General features: G+C 52.0%; 1 protein-coding gene across 1 annotated transcript in view; it reads right to left on the bottom strand.

Annotated features, from left to right (window-relative positions):
* Positions 1-401: 401 nt before the first annotated feature.
* The window catches only part of INSYN1 (inhibitory synaptic factor 1), a 49,670-nt gene continuing 31,592 nt past the window's right edge, over positions 402-18,479 (bottom strand). Inside the window, exon 2 of the mRNA XM_044450640.1 lies at positions 402-1,079. Within this exon, the coding sequence (XP_044306575.1) occupies positions 402-1,079 (678 nt within the window). The remainder of the gene's footprint in view (positions 1,080-18,479) is intronic.

Below are 18,479 nucleotides of genomic sequence, written 5' to 3'. Positions count from 1 at the left end.
GGAATGAGGACCCTGATGCTGGGGATGATGGAAGGCCAAAGGAGAAGGGGGCTGCAGAGGTTGAGGCGGGTGGGCAGGGTCACTGGGGCGGTGGGCGTGGGTGGACTCCGGGGAGGGTGGAGGACAGGAGAGCCTGGAGGACGGTTGTCCGGGGGGTCGCGACGGGTCGGGCACGGCTTTGCGACCTAACACAACAGCAGGAGGGAGGAAGCTGCTCAGAAAATGGAGCTCTGCGGACTCCCCGAGTCTGGCCGTGATGCGCAGGGAGCTCGCAATGAGAACCTGCCACCGCGCGTATCATATCAGTATTATTTATTGACTTAAATATAGGGAGCGATTTATATATCTACCTGCAGCGGCCCCACGTTCCCCGCCCCCCACGCCCCGCTCGCCGTCGGCCCTCAGTTCTTGCTTCTGGCCTTCTGCTCGCCGGAAACGTACGGCAGCACGGTCTGCGTGCTTTTGTCCGACACGGTCTGTGTGCTGCTGTTCCGCATCAGCTTCCGCTGCTGGGCGCCGCTGAGGTGCGGAGGCCGCCGGGGCGCCACCTTGGCGAGGGCCGCGGCCTTGTGGGCCCCCTCAGCGGGCTCCTCGGGGGGGTCCTCGGGAGGCGGGCCCCCGTCCGCGCCCTCCTCCTCCTCGTCGTCGTCGTCGCAGCATAGCGCGTGGTAGAGGACCTTGTCACTGAAACGGACCCGCTCCCTGGCGCCCGGCGTCCTCTGGTGTTGCGCTTTGTGGCGCGGGGCAGCGCCAAAGGCCTCCTCGCTGGAAGAGTCCGGCGTGCCCACCCGGGGCCCGTTGGGGACCGGGACCCCGCCGTTCATCAGCCGGTAGTCGGGCTGACGCCCCGGCTGCTCGGAGCCGTCGCCGGAGTCAGACGGGGTGGAAGCCTCCAGGAAGGAGCAGAACTCCCAGCTGTCGGAGAGGATGTCCATGCTCATCAAGTCCAGGTGGCCGAGGTCAAACACGCCGCCTCCTTTGTCGCTGCTGGACGTGCTGCTCACGGTGGCCGTTGTCCAGTCGTCCGGCTCCAGCTCGAACTCGAAGTCGGACGTCAGCTTGTCGATCTGGCTTACCACCTGAGGGGGAAGGCCAAACAGCAATTACACACAGGGAGTGTCGGAGCTCGGCGTCCCCTCCCCAACGAGCCAAGCGCTTGGGCAAGTATGAAATGAGGCTTTTTTCAGAATACAGAAACAACGTGTTCACAAGCCTCACAACACGCACCCCGGGTGGAATGCTGACCCCTCGCTCTGCCCCACTTTACCCAAAGCTCTGCTCATGGACCCTTCCGGGCCAGCCTCTGGGGGGAGGCATGCTGTGGAACCTGGCGCACCAATGCTCTTCCCATTGAGCCCCTAATTGGTCCAGCCGGTGGGTGCGTCGACGGGCCCTTGTGTCCACGTCTCCCGGGCGCCAGGGTCTCCTCCCGAGAACCCTTCCCCAGCTTGTTCCCCGCTGGCTTCTTCCCCACAATCCGGAGTGGCCACTCTCCCCTGCCAGCACGGCCACCGCACCGCGTATTTCGTACAGTACAGCTGCCCTCCTTAGTGAGAACATGGGTCCACCAGGCACAGCAACTGTCAGCTCTGGGAAGGACAAAGGGGCCTTGCTGGAGATGGCCTGGATTCCCGGAGCCATGGGTCACCTCATCCCTGATCCGATAGCCTTTGCAACGGTTTCTTACTCTCCAGGATGTAACTCACGCAGCAACCGAACCGGACATTCGCCAGTTCCCCTAAAAGAATGCCCATTCCTCACTTGTGCAATTCTCCACCATACCCTGACCCAGGGACTGATTCTGTCCACAGAGACAATTTGTGGAAGCTGAACTGGGGATCAGGAGCAAGACGAAGGCCGGCACATGTTGGCTGCTGGCTTGCGCCGCTCGGACACTCGGTTGCCCCCGCGTTCCGCGCTGGTGGCACGCTTCCGTGTGCGGTGGGGAAAAGCCAAACGCTCATCCGCCTCTCGGTAAGGCTGACTTGTGGGCCTTCTCCAGGATTATATAAAGGGTTCTTTGCCAGCTGTATCTACTGATGGGGCGGACCCAAGTTGTGGTAGCGCGGCATCTCTGAAGGCCTTCCGATTCGGGAAGGCTGCTCCAGACAGCCACAAAAACAGGAATAGCTCAGCTCCAGAAGTTCCCCTGCCTCAACCAGCACCGTTGCCTGGGGAACAGAGCTGGAAGGAACAAATGCCACCCGCACGCAGCAGCAAAGGCTGCGGAGGGAATGGACGGGAAGGCGGCTCCCCGGCTCCTGGGGTGAGAGACCCTGGGGCCTTCTGCAAGCCGAGCCGAAGCTCCGTGCCGAGCATGCTCTGTCCCCATTCTCTGGGGCGGCTTTTCGGCTTCAAAGCAAACAGTGTGTTTTTGTGCAGGTGCTTGAAACCCAGGTGTGGCATGGTGATGGGGAAAGGTGCCATCAGAGGCACCGCACTTTATCCAGATCCGAAAAGGCAGTGACAACAGGGAGAGATGGAGGAAGGGTGGCCCTGGGAGGAAGCTGGCCTGCACCGCGATGCTCGGCGTGTGTGTCTGTTGAAGAGGGAAGACTGGCGGGGGGGGGGGGGGTCAGGGGCAAATCTCATGTTCACCCCGTGTAAAACTGCACCTCCCCCCCCCGAGGGACAAGAAAACACAGTGGTGCTGGGCTGAAACCCACCGCCCTACTGCAGCCCCTCAGTTTCCCTGTGAAAGAGGCAGAGTTTTCTTCTGCCACTTTTGGTAGAGAGAACAAAAAGAAGAGAGAAATGGGGTGGCACAAAGGGGGAGAGGGAGAGAGGAGGAGGAGGAGGAGGAGGGCCTGACCTCAGCCCTTTTATTTCTGACCATGCCCAGTTTCATCTGCTTCCACCGCCACCATAGAGCTCTTGACAGATCCTCCCCAAGGGAATGTAGCCTTTGAGTGGAAAACGGTGCCCCACCCCAGTTTAAAGAAACATGAGATTGCCTACAAGCCTGCAATCTGATCAAGGCCATGATGAAATCACAACTGAGGCTGAAACGATGAACAGACCAGTTGCAGGCCGAGCCGTAACCGAGCTGGGGAGCATCCCCTCCCCACCTCACCTTGGTCCCTTCACTGGCCTTGGATGTCCCACCCGTGAGGGAGAGAAGCACCCCAAACGATGGCCACCGAAGCATCGCGACCGGCGGGCGCCCGTGCAGCTGCATCCCTCCAAATACCCAGCAGATGGAGATGTGATATGGCAAGTCAAGTGGAGCCGATTGCTTCTTGAGGAGGAATGCGGCTTTCCACAAATGCTTCAAGTGCACCCCGAGCAAATTCATTCTGCCTGTGAAGAATTCCTTTTGAACATCTCGCATCCCCTGAAAAGGAAGGCCGGTGAGCACGCAAGCAGCCGGGCCTCCTGTCCGTGCTCTGCTTAATGCAGCGCGACTGAAGGGCAGCACCGACAGGGATTAAGTACAGCCGCGAAGGCACGAAAGCAAAGCAGATGCGAGAAGAGAACGCCGTTCTCCAGGCAGCTCATGCCAGCCTTCAGCATTCCGGGACCCTCCGGATAGGCAGGCCTGCGGCTCACCCCGGAGTGCCGGCTCCACCTGGAAGACGGCCATCTGGGAAAGGTGCTCTCACGAGCTCCGTGGAACAGCCAGCGTGATGCAGTAGTCGAAACACCGGGCCAAGGCTCTGGAGATCAGAGTTGGCTCTCTGCCACTTTCGCATTCGCCAGGTGTTTAGAACCTCAAGTTCTTTCTCTTACGAAGAATTTTGTGGATTTCAGTATGCTCTAAGCAAAAATGTACTGAAACAAAATGCTCATTTTTCTGCCCCAACCCAGTGCAATAGTCCCCAGCACGGACGGAAGGCCAAAGTATCTGCCTGCCAGAGAGCGGGTGAAAAGCCTACGAAAAAACGAGGTGGCAACTCCTTCAAAGCACCAACATGGTTAAATGAGCAGGCTGGATGCAGCCGACGTTTAAGAACTCGGGAGTCAGGACCTGGTGCCCAGAGGAACTGATCCGCTTCTCTTGCGCTCATGCACTTCTTGTCCCAGAGATGGAAAACTTTGGTGACTGTGGGTAAATTAGTCCCAGACCTGAACTGAACGTCTCTGCTCCAAGGTGCCAGTGTGGTTTGAGGCAAAGCCTCTTCATCAGGGGCAATTAAAGCAAAACGATCCAGCGCATGAATAACTTTTGACGTGTGGCCACCAGTTTCCTACCATTCATGCGTCCCTTCCTTTAAAAAAATGACAACCCCCGTTTGCATTGCTACAAGATGAACGCGAGATGAGCACGGGAGATGTAATTTATGAGCTCTTGCTCTTGTGTGGAGTATATGGGTATGCAGTTAATTGAACAGGCAATCAGAGGGAATTTTAGTCAAATGGCACGCCAGTCAGAGCGTATTATGTGCCTTCCATGAAGAGACGGAGTGCGCAGCTCCGATAAAGCGGGGATTGCAAGCGTCTGCACTGAGGGCCGGCTGAGAGGTCCTTATACTTGCTGTGTGGGGAACATCAGCAGGGCAGCCAGTTTCTCAGGGCCATTCAGAGTGGTCCTCGGTGGCCGGAATGGGACACCCAAGAGTCCGACTTCAAGACAGTAGGACACCATTTTCTTTTCTGGCGCAGTTCTGATGAAAGACAGGAGGGAGAGAGGAAGTGAGAGAGAGGGATGGGGGCTTGCCCAGAATCCCCTCCAGGAGGGTTCCTGACCCTTAAGGAGACCCCCATCACTTGCTGGTAGATGACCAGGACGTGTGGCCTGGTGGTCACCGGGGCCCTCAGGGATGGATGCAGGATGGCGCTTGGGTTGCCAACTCCTTCGGTCTCCCCGCCCCCTTCGAAATCCCGTTCCCCCTCAGCTGAGCCGCAACCCCCACACTAGCTGTGTGTGTGTGTGTGTGTGCGCGCACGCGCATGCACACACACACACACACACTTGGGTCAGCGTCGCGTTATAGTGGTCATCATTTCTATATCGCCCGATAGCTGAAGATGCCTCTGATGTTTTCAATTTATTGTAAGTTCAGTAATAAAATTGGGTGCAATAAAACACAGAAACGCCATGTAAAATTCCAAGAAATGGATGTTAGCACAGTTTTAACATCTGAAACAAGTTCATTAAAAACTAGTCCTGCTAAACAACGGAATTTCTCTGCGGTGGCGCCCAATCTATGGAATGCACTCCCCAGAGAGGTCCGCCTGGCGCCGTCGTTATTTGTTTTTCGGCGCCAGGTGAAGACCTTTTTATTTAAATGTCATTTTAATTGTTAACAGTATTTGCTTATTTATCTGGCCAGGGCGACTTCTTTTATATTGTTATTTTTATATTGTTATTTTTGTATTTTATTTTATGTTGTGAGCCGCCCCGAGGCTTCAGCGAATGGGGCGGCATAGAAATGTTTTAATAGATAGATAGATAGATAGATAGATAGATAGATAGATAGATAGATGGTGGCAGGCAATTCTGAGCTGATGCCTGGCGGGCCTCAGCGAGGGTCATCCCAAAACAGAGTATTTTAGGATGGCTCAGCCCCACATGGGCCATGAAACTTTGCCAAAGAGCTGGGCTGGTGGAGAGGAGAGCTGCTGGAGCCGGCGTGTTGGGAGCGATCCGCAGAACTGCTTGCGACGTTTGGGTCCTGCGGAGAGGCGGGCCAACGGCCAGTGTTCAGCACCGGCACTTCAGCATCCGCCCGGGGGCTCTGCAGGTGGGGGCGAGGTGAGGCAGCTGCTGCACCTGGTCAGCATGGCTCGTCTCTCTAGGATGGTGACTTGACGCACCACCAAAGACTCGGGCAGCAGGCGTGCGTGGAAACAGCACGTGTTCGTGTTGAGGGCAGACGAGGGAGGGGTCCTGTTTGGGGGTGAGACTCTGCCAGACTTGCTTGGCTCAGCTCCCAGGTTCCGGCTTGCTGCCCTCTCTCTGCCCCAAGGCCAGCCTGCACCAGCATTCCTGTAGGATCCAGCAGGGGGCTCAGCTTGCTTCCTAAGCCAGGACTAAGTGTGGAGAAGCATTCTGGCGAGCACAGCAGAGCCTGGTTCTAGCCAGGTCTTTGCATCCTTAGCTGATGCTGCAGCTAATGAAAATTGAACTGTACATCAGTTCAGATAGAAGATGCTCTCCTTCTATTGGCCAGTCCAGAGGCTCAAGACAAAAGGGAATCTGAAACTACAGGACAATTAGCTGTCCCCTGGTAATGAGTTCTAAATTGTGACAGAATGCTTTTAGCATGAGGCTGAGCCTTCTGAATGCGGTGGCATGGAAATGAGCATCCGAGGGGACGGCTCGTCCTCCGTGAATGTGGCTGACCCTCTTGGAAAAGTCATTTATCCTACCAGCCCTCATAACATGCCCCTGAGTACTGTTGGTGTGTGTACCAACACAGCATGAAAATGCAGTGTCTGCCACGGAAAGGTGTCTTGTTAACTCAGCTGCCGGTATATTTTACCGAGTTCTTCCAAGGTCTATTTTTACGGGAGGAAGAAAAGGCCAAATCCTGGCTCCTTGTATCAGCAGCACAGCTAATGAACTGCTGATACCTTCATCAGTGTCTTTATTGCACTTGTAACCTTTCAGAGGGGAAAAAATCATTCTGCTTTTTTAAGACGTCTAACTAATGAATGGACTTAGCTTTCCATGGGCTGAAATAACGGATTGTTTGAGAGAGCAAAGCTTTTGAACAAAGTCAGGCAGCTGTCGGAATGCTGCCTTAAAATGAAAATAAAAACCTTGATTTATGCTGCATTCTGTACCGGAGGGCCTGGGTTGACCCGCCTGTGGAGAGCTGAAAGACACAGCGCAAAGTGTAAAAGGCTGGCAGGGTTTTAATTTCCTGTTCTTTAATAAGCAAAGTGATTAGAAGGAGGAAGCACAGCCTCCCAGAGAGCGATCAGGAAGATCAGTGCACTCTGTGCTGGCAAACCGTGGAATTGGAGGTGACCCTTCAAGGAGAGCCCGGCAAAGCGGCTGAGCTTGGCACCAAGGAGCTAAATCTGGGCAGGACCAAGGACAGCTCCCCGGCCCATCCTACTAATTCTGGTTTCGCCCACTTTCTCCTTGTTCCAGTCTCAGGCGTACGATCATCCAGCCCTTGTTAAACCAGCAGACCTCTTCGTGTGCTCAGCCCTCACTCGGGAAGATACCTGAGAGGAGGGCAAGTCCACAGATGCCTGGGGAAGATCCACTGCACAACCGGAGATTTTCTTCTGCAGCACACGGAGCATGGAAAGGTGGCGAGTCCAGCTCACTTGTGCCAGGGATTGTGGGGGCTGGAATCCTGGTGTGCAGCCCTGTGGACCTGTGGTGTGATCGCCAGAAAGACGGACTCACTGCTGCAAGAAAGCAGGCCAGAGTCTGGAGATCCAGCCACAGCGGAGCGGATGGGTTCTTCGTGCCGCCCTCATTCAGTTTATCCCTCCCCAACGAAAGTTTAATTCGCCTCCAAAGTTGAGCATTGCTTCTAATGCTTAAGTTCACATGAAAATTCATGTCCATTCTGTGCATATTTCTCCCAGCAGCCCTGGCCCTGTCACACAATCTTATCTAATATGCCCATTTTTGAAAGTAATTTTCCGGCCATAATGCATTCCAGTGAATAGATGCCCTTTTGTGAGCACTTTCTCCTAATAAACACATTTTGTATGGATTCATTAGTAACATTATTATCCCTCGGGGGTAAAAGAAGAGGAAGGGGAGGGCTACAGAAGCCCCATTACATTTTGTGCAGGAAAAAGTGGGCAATAAATAAAAAAATAAATAAAATAAAGAGCTGGGTCAGGCAGGCCACAAGGGGGAGCGTTCCGAAGGGATGGCTTCTGACCAGCGGGCCGCTCACGGTGAATTCCAGCTCCACCAGTTCTCCCTGGGCTGCTCTGGGATGCCTTCTCTTCCCTTTTAAGGCCTTTTTGTGCTTCTGCAAACCTTGAGGTTCCCCTGAATCCGCCACTACTCTCTCCTTGTGCATGAACAGATGGTTGGCGTAGTTTTGGCAACCTCAGGCAACCGTGCTTTGAGAACTGAGCTATGAAGATGCAAGCACGGGTGTGTGTGTGTGTGTGTGTGTGTGTGTGTGGCAGGGGGGAGGTTTAATAGGGAATGTAGAGTTAGAATTTATCATGCAGCTCCTGCTTTCACAACGTGAATAAAAAAGGCTTTTAAAAATCAAAACTAAAAAGCCAGTGATGCTTTTTCCTTTTAAAATGGCCCAAACTGACTTCTAAGATCTTATTTTATGTTGCTCTAAGATGAGGAATGCTCTCAAAACAGGGTGAACGGCCAGTTGAATCCATATTTAATGAATTCCTAAGCATGGTTACTCAGAAGTAAAGCCTGCCGGGTACAAAGGAAATTGCTCCCTGGGAAGGGCATCAAAAAGGATTGCAGCTTCCAGGGGGACGGCAATGTGTGGCTTCTTGCTTCATCCGCGGGGATTTACTCCCAAATAAGTGCATGTAGGACATGGGGCTATCATTCGCAGAATCCAGCGGGACATACGTGCTTCTGAATGTGTGAGCAGAAGTAAGACATGTATTTGAAAAGCAAAAGCAAAACTCGTTTCGCTGCATGCCCTCAAAATGTAAATGTGTCCTCAGTCAATTAGCCAGAATAATAATAATAATACTTTGCGATGCCACCACTGCCAATAATTATATTTAAGAAAAGCACCGGACGGCAGGCACCTTCTTCAAAGAGACATTTCTTAAATATAGGGCTAAGGATGGACAAACCTCTCAGTTTCCAATCTTTAGTATGGCTCATCCTGAACTTCAAGAGTTTATTTTTTAATTTGCACAAAAAAATCTTCATATTTTCTGCAGGTTTTACAGCCTTTTTGCAAACCATTTTCTGAATACACTTTTGAAACGTCTCTTCAGCAAGAAGGGGCGTTTTGACCCCCATGTCGCTCTCGTGCATGCCTTTTTGTTTGCATTTTGAGATTGGAGAATTCCTTTGCTATATTCAGAGAAGTATGAATTTCTACAGTTAACTGGGTTTCAGTTCATGTATTGGTTTAGAAATCAAGTGTAATTATGTGCATTCTCATTCAAATGCAATCCAAATCAATTTCGCCCCCATCCCTTGGCATCGCCGCGCTGAAAATTCCGTGCTCGTAGGCCAAGGCCTCAGAATACGAATTGTCCAGGAGTGAGGGAAGAGTTACCATAATGGAGAAATCCACAATGGATTAAAATGAGATTAAATTTCTGTGAATGCAATCCACAGTTCCTGCGGCAGACTGCCCTTTTCTGAGTGGTGCAGATTCTTGCTTCTACTTTCCAGGATTGTACACACAGTGAGTTGTTCAGAAATATGAAAAAATAAGAAAAAGAATGGCTGAAATGCATATTCCTTCGCACAGGTTTAGGGGGAAATGGCGCACAAGGGCACTTTCCAGGGCAATGCAAGCTGGAGAGACAAAAATCAGATTCTGACAAGGAGCAGAGGATGGAACGAAAGATGCCCGGGAACCTGTGAAACGGAGATGGGGCATCGCGGTAAATTGGCGCATCTGTAGCTTTCCCTTCCTGCTCAGACCATGGCAGGTTTCCTCAGGGCAACCTTTTGGCTAATCCAGGCAAGGGGATGCTTGGCAAGGGGGACCTTGGGTCGATCCAGGAGACCCCTCCCTATGTTCAGTTCTGGACTTGAAATGGTCACCATGTCTCTGCTCATCTTTAAAGTCAGACGCAGAGGGCAGCCGGGGGCATAAAACGAATCTCCTCCTGAAATGTCGGATCCTGGAAGGAGGTACTTAAGAAGGCAAAGCCAGGCCTGCTGGCTGACTGGCTCTCTCCGGCCATTTGGGAGTGACCCCTTGCAAGGCTTCTCCTGAGACCCCCACCTCTGCTTTGCCCAGGGAATAAGTCAAGCGCATTAACTTATGCATTGGCATGAAACACTTTAAAGGCTGAAACAAACACAGAGGGTCCGGGAAAACTGACCCTATCAATTGCCTTAGAAAAATTGGAGCTTTGAGTCATTATAGGTGTGCAAAATGATGTGTTATGTGGAGCGCACAGGCAGAGAGACATTTCTCTCCCTCTTTTACTGGGCTGGAACCCAACAAGGTCAACCCTTGAAGCTGATGGGGGGCAGGGAGATTCTGGACTGATCCAAGGAAGGAGCTCTTCACCAGTGCGCAGGGTGAGCTATGGAACTCCCTTCTTCAGGATGCCGTGCTGGACACCATTTTGGATGGCTTAAAACGGGGTTTCGATACGCCCGTGGAGGATGAGGGTTAGGGTTGGAGGCGTACCTATGTACGCACACTGGTTGAGGAGAAACACAACAGTGAGTGTGCTTTGCACACTTGTCTTATCTGTGGGTGTCCTGCTGGCCGTCGCTTGCAGATGGGTCCCCATCTGCCGCTCCCCTTTCCAAGTTCAGCATGGCAAAAATGGGGCGAGGGGGCATTTAGCCTCTCCCTGCTTGTCATCAAAACAAGTCCAGCCATGGGATTTTAAGTCCTCTTGCAACTCGCCAGCAGCTGCCAAAACATTTATCCTCCTCTTCCCCCATCCTCAAGCTCTCACTGACCAGCCAGGATGTGTTAACAGCTCATTCGAATTTTACTTTCCAAATTAATGAGCTCTGAAGCCTCGGCTCTCCATCCTTCAACCCACACCTCATCCCGGCCGCCCACAGTGCTGTTCACATCATAGATCCAAAATCTAAAATCTTCTATTTGTTGGCTCCATTTGGCTTTTATTGAAGCTGAAACAAAATCCTATTTAGCAAATAGGCCGCACAAGCGAGGTTTTCCGGAGAGCCTTTTGTGCAGGCGGTTTTTGCATTTCAACTTTTGCAGTACCAGGGATTAAAAAGTGTGAGAGTGGAGGGGGCATATTAATCCCCCCCCCCAACATAAGCACACACACAGCTGTTGAAGGGAGTTCTTGTCTGAGTGATTTGTGGGGTAGAGAAGCGACTGCTGCAAAAGGGATTAAGGTCTTTACAAGGAAATACTGCCTTAGATTGATGGTCTTCTGACTGATGGAGAAACACACCCAGGAACCGCTGCCTGCTCTGTAATGTGTGCATTTATCACACGTGTAGCCCGCCTTTTCCCCCAAGGAACCCAAGGTGGGCTATAAACTCATCCAGAAGATTCCCACTCCTCTCCAGTTTATCCTCACAACAACCCTGCGAGGGAGGTTAGCATGAGATTTAGTGACTGGCCCACCATTTCCCAGGGTGGCTCCGAGCTGACTTCAACCCCGAACGCAGATGTGCTGATCTGGGGATGTGGCAAGTCTCTCTGGAATCCGGTTCGTGCCACCCGCTAGACCTCCCCCGGCACGTGCCCCTCTCCAAGGAAGGAAGCCTAGCCGGGAAGAAGACTGTAAGCACTGCAAGCCCCCAGCTGTGCCACTGAGGCTCTTCCCAGCCGCCGTTCCTGCAGGCCAGCCGCCCTCCCGGTCCCGTTGCCGCTGCCGGCGGCATGCGAGAAAAGGGGCACGGAAGCGAGTCCACCGGCTGCCACCCCCACGGAGCCGGAGTGCCAAGCACCCAGGGACCCAGTGGATTCTCTGCTCAAAGCACAGCAGATGCCTCACACGTCTCTGCTCACACCCCCTGCCCACAACTGTTTGTGTGGTTGCCGAGAGTGCGCAGGGCCCGTGTGTAGACGCACCCATGTGGGGCCCCTCTGGACGGGCAGCCACTTCAGTGCTGGGAGCAGGGCTGTGGGGTGAACAGCGCTGGGCATCTCTCCACATCAGTTGCCCGTCCACAAGCGCAGCTGCAGCCAGCTCCGTCGGGCTGAGGGACCACCCCGTTCGCGACCAGGACCCCCACTCAGCCGGGCTGACTCTGGAAAGAGAACAGAGCCCCAGCCCGAAGTACAGCAGCGAGGCGAGCGAAAAGGGTAACTCCACAGCGGAGTTCTCATCAGGGAATCTTTGCACCTCCTGGACGCACACGGGCAAGGATGGTCCAGTTTAACGTTTCGACTCCTGGCTCGGCAAGTCCCTGGCTGCAGAATCTATTGCGAAGCCTACAGAATGTCGGCTTGGCAGCTCACCAGGCAGGTCTCCGAGCACAAACACACACAGCCACCCTTGTCATAGTGAATAATGGATGCCTACTTATGTCCTTACACATCTTGTTTGGTTAATAAATATTCATGCCTTCCCTGCACAGCGCGACGTGTGGCAGAGAGGTGGCAGGGGAAGGTACGGGCGACCACAGAGCCCAGCAGAATCGGAGCAGCCCATCAGGGACTCGGCACTGGGACGAAGGCCAACTGGAAAAGTCTCTCCCGTTTAGGCAGAAGGCGCCTCAGCGAAGTCAATTCGACAGCCCGTTGGACCAAGATGGCAGAACGATGCCATCGTCGTGCCAAGAATGACCGGGCCACTCTCTTTTCCGAGGGGCCCGATGCCCTGATGCCCACAGCGGCTGCGTCTTGAGTGACGCCCTGAGATACTTAAAACAGTACACAGTCATCCATCCAGGAACTATCATCATCATAAAACTAGGAATAATATAATAATAATTGTAATTTCATCATATTAAATAAAAATAAAATATTTTTTAAAAATTGTTGCTGTTATCATTTTCCTATAAGATATCTCTCAGTAAAGTGCTTACTGGGTTAGTATGTCATGCTGGACTGTATGCCAGGGAAGCAGGCGGAAGAACGCATTAGTCCATACAAAAAGCGAGACTGAACGGGCTGGAAGAGCTGATCGCGTGTTCTTAATGGCTCGGGCCTGCCTTTTGATCCTTGCTGTGTGCTGGCAGAGAGGAGGAAGGGAGGGAGGGAGGGAAAGAGCTATTAATGGTGCTGAAATCTTCGCATTGTAGGAAGTGCGCCAGTATCAACATTTCAAACAGGCTACCAGGAAGGAGCTGCGGTCGGGTTGGAAAATCTTCGAGCACAGATGTACGCCGGAATACATGGAGGAGAAAGAGCAAACATGACGCATGGCTCTCCACGCGCCGTTTTCCTTCGGGGAGGGAAAGAGGACACCGACTCCCAGGCCTTGTGCTGACCCACATTTCGGAACAGGGGCGTGCAGGGTTGGCCTCGCGGAAAACCCAAGCCCAAAGGTAACCCCTTGTGGTCTCCACCAAGGGGCTTCAGACAAAAGCGCTTGCTGAGCACCGCTTCTGGCCAGGCTCCTGGGATGGGGGAACGCCGCACGCAAGCCGGACCCCTTGATTGCCTGGTGGTTTCAGGAAAGGCCTGAGAAAGATGGAGGGCTACCCGGGGATTTGGCCAGGAGAGCCAAATCTGGTGCAGGACTTCCTGTCCCCCGAATTTATGGGTATTCAACACACAGAAGGAGACATACTGTGCACCCACACATACACCCCCCCTCTAACTTTATTTCCTTTTGGGGATAATTTGCATCAGCATAATATGAGGAGTTATCCTTGATGAATTAGCTCAGCTCAGCAATCACGCTTCCCACCCGCACCCCCATTAGGTGCAAATACAAACCCCCTTCAGAAATCATTGAGATGGTGAGGATCCCCATTGTCTAAATATGAACACTGCATCGGGCCAGGCGCAAAAACACACGGAGACGGGTGAGAAGGGGCAAGTCACTTACAAAACTTGGCACACGTCGCCAAGCCCCCCACCTACCCGGTGGGTTGCATTTGAATGCACGCCATGCAAAGAATCCATCGCATTTGGATGTTGCTTTGAATATTAATTCCAGCTCAAAGAGTGAAAAGAATCATTAGGGATACGAAAATGAGCAAGATGGACCCGGAACTGGTGCAATTATTTCCTACGGGAAAATTGAGCACATTCTCCTGCCTGGGGCTGCTAAAGGGGAGAGTTAGGCAGTCCTTAATATAAAAGCATCGGCCGGGTAATTCTCACTTTAGTCAGTGTGGACAAGAAGGAGATCTGAAACGGTCCAGACATGTACCACGACCAGAGAAACGGGATGCCGCCGAGGCGCTGGCTGGCAGTGCTGCCGTTCCAGGGCCCTCTGATGCCGGGCAGGGCTAGAGTGGGGCACGGCCGTACTTCCCCGGGGAACGGAAGGCCCCAGTTCCCATGCCTGGCATCCCCACCAAGGCTAGAAAGATTCCCACCTGAACTTCTGCAGCGTTGCTGCCAGTCAGTGTCAATCAGCTCACCCAACCCGGTTGACCTATGGTTGGCTGGGGAGGATAGGCATTGTAGTCTGACACAACGAGAAGCTGCTGGAGTGGGGCGGGGACTGGTATGGACAGTACTGCATACCAGAGGAAACGCCTCTTCTAAGATAGTCTTTGCCGTCTGCAGCTCTTCCAGTTCCTGCTTCCTTCCTTCTTTTTAATTCATGGCTATTTATTTAAATAAATAGCAGGGCATCTGTCTGGACTTTTATCAAAAGTAACCACAATGTTCCCACACTGGAGACATTCAAGGAGAAATGGGGCAGCCCTCTGAGTGGGATGCTGTGACTTGGTGTCCTGCAACAGCAGGGGGTTGGACTCGATGGCCTTCATGGCCCCTTCCAACTCTCCGCTTCTAGGATTCTCTAGGATCTGTTGACAAGCCAATCTGGGGTTCCTGACGCATTTCTACTGCGACAGTTGATCCATCCCGTTTGCCACCGTTTGCATCAGCCTTTTCCGACTCAGGCCCTTCCGGCGGGGCTGAGTCCTCCTCAGCCAGGAACGGACCCAGCGGGTTGGGAGAAACGGCAAGCACTCTGCTTCCAGGTCCTCCTGGTCCCAGCAGAGATCCATCTGGGTCAGCAATAAGCAGCTTCCTAAACCGATTAACCCGTTCAGACATTTCGATCAGCTCAGGGGCTCCAGGTTAGACAATCAGCAGATTTTAAAGATGACCCAGGAAGGGGTGCTCGTGGACTTCTTCTCCTGGGAAGCAGTTGCGGTAGCTGACCTGAGCCTCTCTTCCAGCTCTCTGATTTTATGGCGACGGCTGTGACCTGTCTGGTGCCATATGTGGAAAACCTTTTATCATTGCCCAGCGTGTTTCGGAAAACTTGCTTTCTTTCATCGGGGCCACTCACCTTCTGTTAGATGTATTAACAACCCCCCCCCTTCACCTGTTTCTTTTACACAAACAAACCCCACCTTCACCTGTTTTTGGTGAAGTGTTGGGAGCACTTTTGAGCAAAAGGACTAAGTGACGGCTCCTTCACAACTTCCTCCAACAGGCGACAACCAGCCCCTGACACATGGAGACATCTTTTCCCAAACGTGTCAACCAACAATAAAAAGCTTTTCATGAGGACTTTGCTTCCCTTCCTAGTCTCTCTCACTGACTGTTTTCATATATGCGCCTTCTGCTCCCGTTTTGTCACGTGCGGTCTCGAAGAAAATATTTTCCCCTTCAGAACTGCTTCCCGTGTACAGATTTATGCAGGTTTAATGGGCTAATTAATTAATGGGCTGATCCGAACTCTCACAATCAAGCCACAAAGCTCCCTCTAATCAGGCAGCCGTTCTAACCTGCAACCTTTCTCTCCTCGCGGGGTGCCACTCGGTCATCTCAGCCAAATGCCACTTGATCCAACTGCGAGCTGTTACTCTGCCTTCCCACTTGGGCCGTCACACCTCATGCGAAGGCACTCCTCGCGTCCCGCGGAAGGGAGACGGCTAGCTTCTTCCAAGTAGCTGGGGGAGGAAACGAACCCTTGCTCCAAACCTCAGCCCCTCCGTGTGCAGTTTGTGCATTGGCTTGTGTGCCGAAGGGGGACGAAGGCAACACGGGGGGTTTTCTGGCCTCTTCCAGGGGCCAGAGGTAGCCGAAGGGAGGCGACTCGGGAAAATGACAGGCAGAAAAGGGTTCAATGCGCCCTCCTTATGGCTGCATTTCAGGAGGAAAGAGGAGCCGGAAAGAGGGAATTCTCTGATCATAAATGGACACTCAGGCTTCCCAGGGTCCCCCAAGTATCCGCTCTCTGTCTGGATTTGCCCTTGCAATCGCTGTCCCTCTGTGCCAGCCGGACAATTGCACAGATCCAGGAAGCCTCAAACGTGAAGCTGTGAAGGAGACCCGGATGCGTGCACATTTCTCCCACAGACGAAGACGAGCGTGATTTGAAAATGTGTGCATTTGGACTGGGCACAAACACATGCTAGTGAGCACACCTGAGAATTTGTGGATGCTTTTGGCGGAGGTGTCCTTCCACCTGTGCGTGAGTTCAGGGTTGCGGCTAGGGCACGTTGGCACACTTTGCGAGCCAAAATGAGATCCTTGCACATCCCGACACGCATGTCCCGTCCAACATGGGACGGGCTGAGATGTAAATAAAAATAAACTGATTGGAAAACGACCGCCGTTGCAGCACTGCTTGGAAGCACACCTGCTCTTTGCCCGTCCTTCCGGCCAGGGCATAGACCTTACCTGCTGCATTTACAGGTGTTGTCAAAGATCTGTTGCTATGATTATTATTTCTTCCCAGTTGACATCCCTGAGACTAGATTTCTTGGCTGGTTAGTTATCTTCTCCATCTTCCATAAAGATAGACTTACTTTCAGTGGATTTTTCCCTTTGGTGAAGGCCTGTGATTTGATTTTCTGAAATCATTTTCTCTCCTCCTCTCTTGATTGATTTAGAGAAGATTGTGCACAGAGTACACCCGAAAGCTTCCCCCAGCAAAGGTGACTGAACAGCATCTTTGGGGAAAGGCATGGTTATTAGATTGTGTTTACTGGAACAAAGATTAGAATTAGTGATGTGCTATCCTTCGCTGGCTCGCCTTGAAAAATGATTTGGGCTTTCTGAGTATTCTCACTGAACTGTATCTATATCTATCCTTAAAGAAACAACCCCCCCCCCCAAGGTTCTTTATTTTAAAGCTTTCAAGGAGAAAAATTCGAGGCAGTAGCACAGCTGGGTCAGAATTTCTGAGATAAGGCAGAGCTGGAACTTCAGAGACATAGTTTGGCTTCCTGGTTACAGGTAGGGACATGCCGGGAGCAGCCGATCCTCTTGCCTTTGGCTGGCGCAGAAGGATAAGGAGGAAGGCCAGTCTCAGGCTGTCAGTGTCTGAAGTTAAAGGGGCGCTGATGCTTCCTGGCTTTACTTAGGCCTCTTGTGATGTGCTACACACTCACTTTTAATTGATTTATTATCACACTGGTGGCTTGTATGATTTCCATGTAAACCAAAGGTCAGCATGGGGCCCAAGTCACCCAGAAGCTTCATGTCTGAATGGGGATGAGAACTTGGGTCTCTCAAGTCCATGCCCAGCACTAACCACTAGGCCACACGGACTTCCTTCAGCAGGAGTTTCCTCTTCCGAGGAGCACCGAGCCTCGTTCCTGCCAGCACCACATCATTTGAGCGTGTGCAATGACACAGTTGGATACTGCCCAGTGCATAATAATGCTGCTTCCCATTAGAGGTGTTCCTTTTAAGTCTCTGTGAGCTGCAAAGCTTTTTAAAAAACGGGATAATAAATAGCAAATCGGTTTGTTCTGCTTATGATGTTCATGCAGCTTTTTATGGATATGAAAGATGCGCTTGCAGGCACAGGTCTTTCGGCTTTGATACATTACAATTATCTGGGCATTTGAAGTTGCAACCACATCATTATGTTTCAAACTCAGTGCTTTTTTGTGGAGGGGGTTGCGATGCACTAAGCTGCAGCCAACTTTGGGGGGATGTCCAAACAGCCCTGGTTTATTCCCACTTTACTTGCATCCGTCAGGATATTATTTCAGTAAAAGTCACGCAGGCCCACGACACACAAACATTGCTATTTTAGTGGGTGCTAAATTACGGCTGTGGGGGAAATGAGGATCATCCAATTTCCATTGCATCGATTATGGGATGGTTCCCTTGAAAACGGAACTCTACCCAGCTCTTCATGCCTAGAAGGAATTAAATAAACAGCATTCCAAAATTGTCGCTTTCAAAGTCCCGAGGGAAACGGCAGATGATTCAGCAGTAAATTAATGGCAATCTATAGCTTGTGAATTATACAGTCGGAGAACATCCGAGAGTAATTTGAGAGGCAAACCGTCCTTCCTTGCCTTCTACTGCTGTCCTCAGTTGGGGTGCCTCAGCTTGCAGATGTTCATTCATAAGTCCATTCCTGTCTCCTTTCATATTTATCTGTATTGTGCGTGTCTTTGAAAAGTACACACTCCTACAAAATGCATAAAACTCTCCCTATTCCAGCATGGAGACACTGGTGCACCGTACAATCCAAGTGAGAGCAAATGCATAAAACAATCTGTTACGAACAAAATCAATCCATTTGTTCAGGAAGTTGCTGAAATACACGGGTTTTTGAGAGGCACCGAAGGTGACAGTGTTGCTGCTGGTCTGGCTACAAGAAACAAGGAATTCCATAGAAACAGAGCCATGGCGCTGGAAGGCCTTCTCCTGGTGGGCTTCGGGCAGGCCAGAGGTCCACGCGGGACCCCCAAAACATGCCTGCACTGATCTGCGTGACCCAGGAAGTCGGTAAGGGAGAAAGTTTCTCCCCTTTGGTATCCTGGCTCCAGGGCTTTCTGTGCCAGCACCAAAAACTTGAACCTGGTCCAGCAGTAAATCATTTGAATGTGTATTAAA

The sequence above is a fragment of the Varanus komodoensis genome, unplaced genomic scaffold (assembly GCF_004798865.1).
Source record: "Varanus komodoensis strain SLA01 unplaced genomic scaffold, ASM479886v1 scaffold67, whole genome shotgun sequence".
Lineage (NCBI taxonomy): Eukaryota > Metazoa > Chordata > Lepidosauria > Squamata > Varanidae > Varanus > Varanus komodoensis.
Note: the sequence above shows the minus strand (reverse complement) of the source record. Positions and strands in the feature narration are given on the sequence as shown.